Source organism: Akebia trifoliata, chromosome 7, assembly GCF_017979445.1.
Source record: "Akebia trifoliata isolate Shusen 1 chromosome 7, ASM1797944v1, whole genome shotgun sequence".
Classification (NCBI taxonomy): Eukaryota; Viridiplantae; Streptophyta; class Magnoliopsida; order Ranunculales; family Lardizabalaceae; genus Akebia; species Akebia trifoliata.
The window spans coordinates 3,192,004-3,203,435 of NC_141381.1; the positions used below are offsets into that span (position 1 = coordinate 3,192,004).

At 34.0% G+C, this 11,432-nt stretch overlaps 1 protein-coding gene across 1 annotated transcript; it reads left to right on the plus strand.

Annotated features, from left to right (window-relative positions):
* The first annotated feature begins 218 nt into the window (after window positions 1–218).
* Window positions 219–8,385, plus strand: LOC147397994 (sugar carrier protein C-like). The gene is made up of 5 exons (XM_086447091.1): window positions 219–365; window positions 458–601; window positions 2,680–2,999; window positions 6,089–6,592; window positions 7,728–8,385. The coding sequence occupies exons 2-5, from the start codon at window positions 505–507 to the stop codon at window positions 8,169–8,171; spliced, it is 1,365 nt and encodes a 454-aa protein (XP_086303217.1). The 5' UTR covers window positions 219–365; window positions 458–504; the 3' UTR covers window positions 8,172–8,385.
* The last annotated feature ends 3,047 nt before the right edge of the window (window positions 8,386–11,432 follow it).

Genomic DNA, 11,432 nt, shown 5'->3' on the forward strand with positions numbered 1-11,432 from the left:
TTGGAGCGTGTGTCATTGAATAAAGATAAAATTGAGGGGTATGTCAAGAAAAGGTCATAATTAGAAGCGTGGGGATATCGGAAATTGGCAAATATTTGGATGCGTCAAACTCTCTCTCCCCTATAAAAGCGGGTTCCTTTACCGCAAAAACATATTAATTGAGTCGTGCTGGGGTGACACAGGATTTATTGTGCACATCCCACGTCAGACTTATATTGTTCCATTCGATGTGGATTCTGACGCCGCTTCTCTCTCTCTCTCTCACTGTCATGAAAGAAAGCTACGGTTCCTTTACCTCAAAGTTGATTTTGGTATTTTTAACTCTTAAGGGGAGCAAGTTGGATTGATTTATTGTTTAAAATCAGGTATGTTTTTCGTCTATAAGGAATTTGATTTCATTTGATGTGTATTCTGATGCTATGTGCTCTAAAAAGTAACGGTTGAACTACTACATTAGGTTTTCTTTCTATCTTCTGCAACAGCAATTGAAGGGAAGGAATAGCAATGTCGGGTCTCAAGGGGAAGATTTCGTCCTTCTTCTTTTCTTGCTTTGTTGCTTCTTGGGGTGGTTTTATCTTCGGTTTTGATCTTGCTATTGTTGGTAAGTACAGTAAGAGTCATAGTAGAAATCTAAGCATGATTTTTATATATACTAGGAAATGCCCATCCCTACACTCCTTACACATGGAATATTCCTTGCGCATTGAAATTTTAATATATATTTGTCAGTCCAATCATATTTTTTAGTCAAAGTATGATTTTGTAAGAATACTTGGGATACATTGAGATCACAAAATTGCAATCTTTATCAAGATTATCAGATTAATGTGTTTGCATTGAATTAATTTATGCATGTGTTCGAAAATGTTAAAAATAATAACTAAATCAATATAATATTAAATCCAATTAATTAAATTTTTATATTTATTTGATAATTAAAGATTCAATATAAATCTACAATAACTAATTTTCATATTTTCTAATAGGTATCTAAATTTTAGGAAGGGAATCTATGAATGAATCTGTGAAGTTTAAGTTAAAATTCAATCTCGTTAATTGGTTAACATTAAAAAAAATCAAAATAACTAAAATTGGTCCTTAAGTAAGGATGGTTTTAACGGTTCACCATTGGTTTTAAAAAAAAATGACGGTTCTCAAAATAATGATGGTTCTTAGAGAATCAAATCGATAAAATTCAAAATCCTAACTCGATCACCTGGTTGAACTGTTGGTCTGATTTCATCAGTTGGAACTTCGTAATAAGTAGGAAGTGGTTTCAAGCATTAAAAAAAATAATAATAAAACAATGACTTTTTTCCACATTAAAAAAGAAAAAATCATTTCTAACTAATTAATTTTTTTTCCACATTTTCAACAAAAATTGAATTTTTAAAACAATGATCTCATGATCACGTTTAAACGTGATTAAATTTTTTTTAAATAAGACAATGAATTCTCTCTACATTTAAAAAATATATACAATTAGTTTCTTTCCATATTTTTAACAAAAAATAAAATTTGAAAGCAATGATCTCATGATCATAATCATCCTGGTTCCAAACTTTTTTTTTTTTTTTTTTCAAATCATTTAGAATTTTTTTTTGGTTCATCATGAATTGTAGAGATTCTTGGAACATAAATTTCTTAATAGTTGGTCAAAAAATTATGATGGAATGAATGACCCATGATATGTTCTCTTTGGAGATCATGACAGAAATATATCACCTTCTGACACCCCATCACATGCCATGCATGCTATATATAAAAGAAAATCTCAGAAGAAGCACTATTACTAAAGAAACGAAAAAATACACTAATCTTAATTTTTATTTCTGATAAAGAATTCCAATATATTTCATCATCACATTACATTTGAAATAAAATGGAAATGCCTTCATTTGTTCGTTGTTGGAGAAAGTCAATCCATAGTTGAGGCTAATTTAGGGTGAAATATGGAAATCAAAAGGAAAGTAATGCCTTAACCACTTAGACCTGCAAATCAGTGATCAAGGCCCATAAATCTTCAAAAATAATTGCAAATCTTTGTAAATGAAACATAGATCGATCTCTCATGCCACAATCCTCTCCAAATCATATTTTCACCGCCTTGTCGAACATCACTATTTGTGATCTATAACAAAGAACCAAAATACAATCAGAATTATAGTATTTTTTGAATCTGAAGTGTCTAAAAAACACACAAATGCATTAAATGTTAAAGAAATTTGTTTTACCAACAAAATAAGCCAACCAATCATCTCAATCATCTTAGAAATTCTCTTTGTAGCCCTCTTCTCCAACAAAGTAATATGACTTACCACTTTGACAAACCTAAATTTTTCAAGAGAGAGAGAGAGAGTATAGATAGTAGGTATTTTAAAGAGGTTTTGGTGGTTTCTAGATAGTTGGGTTGGTTATTAGTGGGGAATGCTCCTACCCTTGCATGTCCTCAACCTTATCTCTCTATTGTTCCAGATTTTTTTCACACAGATAGAGAGAGAGAGAGAGGAGAGTGGGTAGTTTCAATTTACAAACACTTGAGTTGGTTTATGGTGGTGGTTTCAAGTAGTTTTTTTTTGTGTGTGTGTGTGTGTGTGTTAGTGAGAGTGGTCCCAACCATATATATATATTATTGTTTTGATCTCTAAGTCTAAGATGAAATTTGATGATTGTTTCTAGGTGGAGTTTCAACTAACATTCATTTCATGAAGAAGTTCGTCCCTTCTATTCACAAGATTGTGATAGGTGACGAGCCTATTAATCCGTATTGTACATTCCGCTATCTTCATCTCCATCATGTTATATTTCCGTACTTTGCGACTCTATTGGTTTCACCCTTTGCTTCGACAATCCGAAGGAGACTCGGACGAAGGATATCAGTGCTCGTTGCTGGTCTCATCTTTTTTACAGGGGCATCAATCAGTGCTTCTGCCATGAGTTTTAGTACGTTGGTCGGCGGTCGTATTTTGCTTGGTGTTGGTTTTGGATTTATAGATCAGGTAACTAACTAACTCAGGGGTGGAACTACATATAGAAAAGAGTGGGGGTGGGGGGTAAAAATTTCAAAAAAAATTTCCATACATATAACTCAAGCTGAATTACACGTGGAGTGGGTGGTGTGTGATGGACCAAGTCAATTCGTGTTGACTCTGTTAAAGGATGTCTCACAAGCTTAGATGAGTCACAACCTTAAACAACAAATTATTAACACTTATAATTAAGAAGTAGAAAGCATTCGTAGTGTGTTTGGTATCTTGAATGTTTTTTATTAGTCATTAGGTACAAGTTAATGAAATTAGAATGAATGAAGAGCAAACAAGATATAATTATGATTCATTATTATTGTAATTTATCATTATATTGGAAATTATCTCACACTTCGAGATTCTAACACAAAATCATGGGGATTTGTGTTGGGATTTTGGGGTGTGACAAGTGATAACGTGGTATTAGAGCATCAACATTTGGTCTATGATGTAGGGTAGATCACACAAACTTAGAATATATGTTAAAAATTAGATACTAAGGTGAAATCCCAAGAACTAAGAGTTATGAAGAACTCCATGTCGAGCAAAACAGACTAGAAACTTCAATATAGATTTGAGATTACACTAAAATTAAGAAAATATTGGGTTCTTATGCTCTAAAAAACTAGGACTACTTAAGCAACTTAAACAATGGTCAAACTAATTTGACTCAATTAATGTTGTTGATTTTTTTCTTCAACGCATCTTAACTCGATTATAGGCATTGAGATTAAGTGTCGGCAAGCCTATTTACATCAATCTAGATGGGACATAGAGATAATGCTAAGTATACTGACACACCACTAGAAAGGTAACCTAGGATATGAGTTTACATGATTTGATAATCATATATGAATTGTCGTAGAAAACATCTTTTGGGGAGAAATATCGATAGAGTCTAATCGGATAGTTTTATTGAAAACAAGATAATTACATAAATGAAAATCTTTTATAAGAGTAGTATTGCCCGGGAATGCTGGGAAAGGGCGATTGCTTCTGTGGCTGTGGTCACAACCACAATTGAACCAACAAGGTAGTCGAGCATTGAGCTGATATAGTCTGTGCAAACCTGATGAGGTGGGGTTGAGTAGGTTGGCTCGTAGGATGACATGGCGAGAGTACTGAGAGAGGTTGGCTACCCCCGTTGCGATAGCTATCCACACCCAAGTGCCACTAGAGCAAGAGGTTACTCGCAAACTCCGTGAGTCCATAGTCATAGAGCTGGAGGATGGTGAAAGAGTGTGTCGCAAGAAAACCTATATTGATGGACATATTAATAGGAGAGGCAGGGTCTTATAGATCAATAATTAAGTTTACAAGTAGTTAGTATCAGAACATTCTTCTTAATAGACCAGCGTTTCCTGTTAAGTTGTAAGTTACAATATGTGAGGAGGAGGTCATTAGTAGGCCTTAGGAACTTGTTATGGAGCTCGAAGGAGATGAAAGTGTTGGAGATAACTTGGAGTTAGTGGAATATGGAAAAGTTGTCTAATGCGTCCTTTTGTTGCTATACTGGAGAAGTTGTAGTTTTTATGATGAACGGATGGATAGTTAAGAAACAAACATGTTGATCTTGTACAAAGCACAATATACATATTAATGAAAATGGATTTTTTTTTTTTTTGTGATAATGGAGGGTATTTGGGCCAGCTTGCACGCACCTGACTAGTCCCTACGGCCCGCACCCAGGCTATGTTTGGTGCCTGCTTGGTCCAAGCCAGTGCGTGGGCACCACGAATGAGACCAACTAGGGAGCAAACCTAATGATACCCAAGTCTACCAAAATGGATATTTTGGCTTGTAAGTAATTCATAATAGTAGTAAAGTACAATTATGTAAAGAGAGTTGAATTTTAGTTAGTAAACTTGTGTTAATTCAACAATGAGGATCATTTTAAATTTTGTAGAAGAAATTTCTTTTAGGAGGGGAGGTAGTAACAATTTGAAAAGTGAGTATGAATCTCAAGGAATTATTACGCGTAGGTTTGCATTTTTAAAATATTAATATTTTTGGAAATCCATTTTTACGAATAGATTTAGAAGCATCGAAATATCAAGTTTATATTTTAAGCAAGGTCAAATCTGAGTTTGATTGAAAAACGTATTTGGTATTGCAAAAAGTGAGTTTGATAAAGTAAGTTTTAGGAAGATCAGATGTCACGACTAGATAGAACTTGAAAAACTATTAAAGTTGGATTGTAAGATTGCAAAAATCAGAGATGAGTCGAAGCCGATCGATAGAATTGAAAATAAACAGGAATGCAAGTTGACTCAAGGCATGACTCACCAGCTAAGGACGAGTCACAACCTTAAACAACAAATTACTGGCACCTAGACAGCAACATGTATAGGTAATAGGTTACCGAATGGACCCATTCGGTATTTTCACTTTTTAAGTGTGGTGTATTTTGCAGACATGTGGGATGGAAATGAGCATGAGCCGTATATATCCGTTTTTTGTATATGTTAAAAAAACATGTTTAGTACAGCAAAATAAATGTGTTTGGTTTGCGGAATTGTACTCTTTACATTTCGACATTTGAAATTCAATTATCTGAAGTTCAACTTGTGAGCAACTTCAGTCCAGTGTTCAGATGCCTGTGAGAATTCACCCTGGAGTTCAATAGAACTTCAACTCCTGTACCTTGTCAATCTAGACTGCTTGTACTGGATGTTGTAGATTTTTCAGTAGGCTTTGTAGCCTGCCAAGATTGAGTAGTGCAGATCCATGGGACACTAAACATGATTTCTCAATTTATTATTTGGAGAATAAAATATGTTTTGGCAGAGGTCAGGTTCAGGTTTCTATCAATATATCTAGATCATTGTCATGATCATCATAATCATCAACATCAAGATCATCATCATCGTTGTTTGTTTTCTTCTATTGGGTTCTAGGATAAGCTCTCTTAATAAGAAGTTATAACTCACACCTCACAGGAAGTGTTATAACTCCTTAAAAATGATATTTATGAAGAGTTGAAATAGTTACAACTTTCTGAATCAGTTTTGATATTTATGATATTTGTACCCCTCTAACCCTCTGAAATGTCCCCATATTAGTGTCGTGATGCGTTCAACATCTTCTTCCAATTAATGTTCTCGCTTGGCGTTTTCGTTGCCAATCTTGTAACCTTTGGGACAGACAAGATCAATGCTGATTGGGGTTGGCGTTTGAGTTTGGCTCTTGCTGCTATTCCTGGTGGACTAATCATCATCGGATCGTGTATTCTATTGGACACCCTGGATTCCACCACTGAGAGTAGTAACAGTGAAGTGCCAGAGATGGAGTACCCATGGACTACAATCCTTCAGACAAAGTACAAACCCCATTTATTTTTTGTCACATTTATTCCTTGTCTCCAGGCCTTCGCTGGTGCCAATGCCTTAGTGTTCTTCTGTCCAATTCTACTTAAGATTATTGGTTTGGGAAACAGTACTCCTCTTTTTACCTCTATCATTAGTTTTGTTAATGTCCTTGCGACCGTGGTATCGGTGCGCCTCATTAATAACAAGGGGAGGAGGTGGCTTCTCATTGAAGGTGGAATCCAAATGTTAATTTTTCAGGTAATACTTATTGACTTTTTTTTTTAAATATTTGTTTGAAGAAGAAAGAAAAAAGAAACGGGCACCTAAGATTTCAAAGTTATTGACCAGTGGCACATTTTTAAAATATTTATCAAAAAGAGCATATACCCGTTTTAATCTTTACCTAAACATGTATCACTAATGTCATTTTACTGCATTTCCCTTTATACCTTAGTCCTGAATTCCATACAAATGGTCTTCTATTTGAGGTTCAAAAGAAAGGTATGTAGAAGTAAAGTGATGAAAGTGAACATGCAATGGTTAAGTTCTTGGTAAAAATCATTGAGTACCAAAATGGGTATATTCCCTTTTTGATTAATATTTTAAAAATATTTAAGGGGGTAATTTCTGCAAAACCTCGACCGTTTTGGTAAAACACTTGAGGTTTTTTATGAAATATATTTCAAAAATTATATATATATGAAATAGGAAAAGAATGTTGGACTTGTGGAAAGGAAGGACAATTTGATCCACAATGCCCCGAAAAGAGGTCAAAAAGAAAGGCCAATATGGTAGAATGTATGTTAATAGATGCTGATGATTATGATTTAGATTTGATCTACCCATCAGAAATCAATACCTTCCTAGAAGAAGACAATGAAAGTATATACTCTGTAGAAGAAACCTCTAGCATAGACGAATACCAATATACTTCGGAAACAGAAGAATCCGAAGAGACTCTTTAATGCTGAAGATGAAGAATCAAGGCAATTAAAAGAAGAATATGCCAAAAAATATGAAGATAAAAGAAATGTAGATGGATATGTATGGCTTATCCATAAAGAATTCATAGGCCAAACTAGACAACTTAGTATAGATAAAGAAAACTTAGTATATATATATAATTATGATATTGTAATTATGCTTGTTCCACAAAACTACTTTGTATTGTACAGTCACTTTTGTTATTTACATGGTTTCACTTCCTTCAAGCCGAAATTGAACTAGAGCATAAAGATAAATTCATCAAATTGTCTACACGATTACTGTACATTGGTTTTTGTTATAAATTAAAAAATAAAAAAATTACGAGATGGGGTATGGTTTTTTATTTTTTATTCAAGAAACTTTTAATTTAATGCATGCAACTCTTATGCGTTATTATTGTATGCAGTTGTTACTTGGAATTCTAATCCCGGTTAAGTTTTGGCTTGATGGTGTGGAGACAATTGGCAGTTGGTATGCCTTCGGGGTGGTTGTGTGCATCTGCGGCTATGTAGCTGGCTTTGCATGGTCATGGGGTCCGTTGGGGTGGTTGGTTCCTAGTGAAATATGCCCTCCTGAAATCCACTCAATGGCACGGAAAATAAGTGTTAGTTGCTTTCTGGTCTATTCTGCTGGCTCTGCTCAAACATTCATGATTTTCCTGTGTGAAATGACTTTCGGATTCTTCGTTTTCCATGCTGCCTTGTTGTCTTATGTTATTTTTTTCGCCTTGTTTGAGTTGCCTGAAACAAAGGATGTGTCGATTGAAGAGATGTGGGTTTTGTTGAAACGAAGCAAGCATTTTGGCATGTACATTCCTGATGATCTTGTGATTGAGATGGGTCACTACTAGTTTGAAATTTGTATCCTATAAATACAATTTGGGAGGCTAACTTATGGATGAATTTAGATATTTTTTTTTTCCATTTCTTGTTTTAAATTTAGTTCTTGTATTATGATTAGTACTGATGTTTCGAAGGAAAAACAGGACTAAGTTGCATTTCTCTCCGGAGCTAACCCTAGTGTTCCATCAAAATTGTGTATCCTTTTCTTTGTAATTCGGAGTGAATGGAGGAATGGTGATCAATCCGATGGGAAATTTATTCGATCTGAACTTTGATTGGATGTGTTATTTTAATCTTTGGATCTGATCCAATAAATGTGTTGCTCTGGTTCAAAACATCAATTTTTTCGGATTATTAGTCTTAGTTTTTATTTTATTTTTATGATGGGGTGTCCGAGCTTACATCCAATTAACAGGGCCTAAAGAGCCAGGGTCGGAGCCAAGGCTTATGGGTCCCTCCCCCAGGCATATGTACTGCCCACACATTACACACACCGGATAAGTGAGGGTGCGCCCTCGCGGGTGGCCCTGAGGAAATAGTGCTCATACTAGGTATTAAAATCACAACCTACCGACTCTCACTCACTTATTGGATCGAACATTGCCATTGAGGGGTCAATTATTAGTCTTAATTGAATCTTATTTGATTTGAAATAGGTACATGTTATCCAAATAAAATTACATAATGTAAATATAAATATAATATACGTTGGTGTTCCACGGCCAACATGCAGCCAGCATCTTTGTCTTATGCGGCTTAAAATTTTCAAATTGAACTGATTTTTTGTGAGCATGATCTCTATGGTGAGGAGATCATCCTCATAAAAAATCAGTTCAATCTGAAATTTCTAAGTCCATCAAAAGTGATTTACAAATCTGAGATTAAAAATTGACGATTCACAATTTCAGATTACTTTTAATAGACTTAGAAGTTTCAAATTCGGCTAATTTTTAGTGAGAATGATGTCCTCACCAAAAATCAGCTCAATCCTAACTTTTAAGTCACATAGGACAAAAGTGATGATTCCATGTGGGCTCCCTACCATTCGCTGCCAAACTTGACCCACATATATATATATATATATATATATATATATATATATAAACACCAATTTGACCAGATAATGGGAAGATCATGTACACTTCAAGCTATACAATGAGTTTGAAGTCAACGTGTTAGAAAATCAGAGTCATCTGTGGAGGTGTGACAGAAATCAAACTCTTCCATATGAAGAAAATTGAATTTATCTATGTGAACGGATCAAGGGACATACGAAAAAACATATGTAAAAATAATGTAACATTAATAAAAATTTAAAATATGGGTTAGAAGTTCCGGATTGAGCGGATTTTTTGTGAGGATGATCTCTATGATGGGAAGATCATCCGAAAAAAAAAAAAATTCAGTCAAATCTAAAACTTCTAACCCCATTAAAAATGATTTAGACTGTGGATCGTCGAATTTTTGTCAAATTTTGCCAATAATTTATAAATCACTTTCGATGGATTTAGAAGTTTCAGATTTAGCTGATTTTTTGTGAGGATAATCTTCTCATCATAGTGACCATCTTCGCATAAAATCAGCTCAATCCAAAACCTCTAACCCATATTTTGAAAAACCATTGTTTTTACATATGTCCCTTGAACTGCCCCCATATATATATATGGGTGGGCGTTCTTTTGACAAAATTCTAGACAATATTTTAGACAAAGCATTTTGTCTTGTATGGACTAAAAATTTCATAATGGGCTGATTTTTTATGAGAATGATTTCTATGATTAGAAAATCATCCTCACAAAAAATCAGAAATTTCTGAAATTTCTAACCCTAGTTTATAAGATGAAGAATCGTGAACCGTCAATTTTTACCGTTAGTTTGTAATTACTTTTCATGGGGTTATAAGTTTTATAATTGGTAGATTTTTTGTAAGGATGATCTACTGATTATAGAGATCATCTTCACAAAAAATCAGTCCATTCTGAAACTTTTTAACCATATAAGACAAAACTTTGAAACAAAGATCTTGAAACACTCAACAACAATGCCAATGAATTAGATGAATTGCCTGAATAATTTGCAAAAAGAATAGATTTCATGGAAATGAGTCAATTTGGAAGGTTAATGAGCCGATCTTACCAGAGCCAGTTAATAAGTGCTAGGGGATGGAATGTGCACAATATGAAGATTGATGAAGGCCTCTCCTATTTTGCACTTTTTATAGAAAAAATCTTATCCGCGGATTCCCCCTTTGATCTCGTACCGAGCTTTTGAATGCCTGGAATGGAGGAAATAAAGCGACGTAAACCTGTACTCGCTGATGGATGTGGGTATGACGAATGCGAGAGAGTTTATTTTCCCTAACATACTCGAACCGAAGCCGCTATTCGATCGATCAGCTTTTCTCTCAACCTCCGTTCTATGGACTCCTTTGGGCAGCTACCCGATCACGGTTCTACCATTCCCTTTCAGAGGTAGTTTTCGCGAGATAAAGAATTTATAAGAAAATTTGGTTTTGAAAATGTATGGGTCATTCACTCTTGCATGTGTTCCTCACAAGTTGCAAATTAAATTGATTCAACAATACAAAATATCATTCATTTTTCATTTATATATATATATGATCGATGGTACATGATTGTACGTCATAATATTTTAAGAATTAAAAAAAAAAAAAAGTTATTTTTTACAATTGAATTTTAATTTTAAATTTAGAATTTTGTTGGCCCTCCATCAGGAAGACACACATTTTAAATTAACCATTTACAAAATAGATAAAAATGTGGTTTTGGTAATTAAATTGTGTATTTTTAACGATGAATTGAGTTGATCTAGTCTTGAGTCAATCTGTAGTGTTGACTTAGTCTTGGGCTGAAGATAAAAATAGGGATATTTCATGTATTTTACCAAAAAAGTTACAAATTACCTCATCAAATCAACAAATAAGTCAACTTTGTAAATCTAAAATTTACTGTCTCAACCCACGGTAAAGAGTTCCTCCACATTTTACATCAAATGAAAGATTGAAAAGGAAGATCTCATCGGTCTATTTGTTAGAGAGACTCAATCCATGGTAGAGGCTAACTTTTAAGAAATTTGAAATTAATAATTAAAACATTAATTGACGTAAAGTGAAATCTTAATTAAAATTTTTAAATAATTAGAACCAATTAATTAAACCCAAGAACCAACTTTTAAGTAGTGACCCATTTATTTAAGTAAGAATCCACCTAAAATTTATTAAAGGACCCCTCCATCTGGAGGCACAAAAA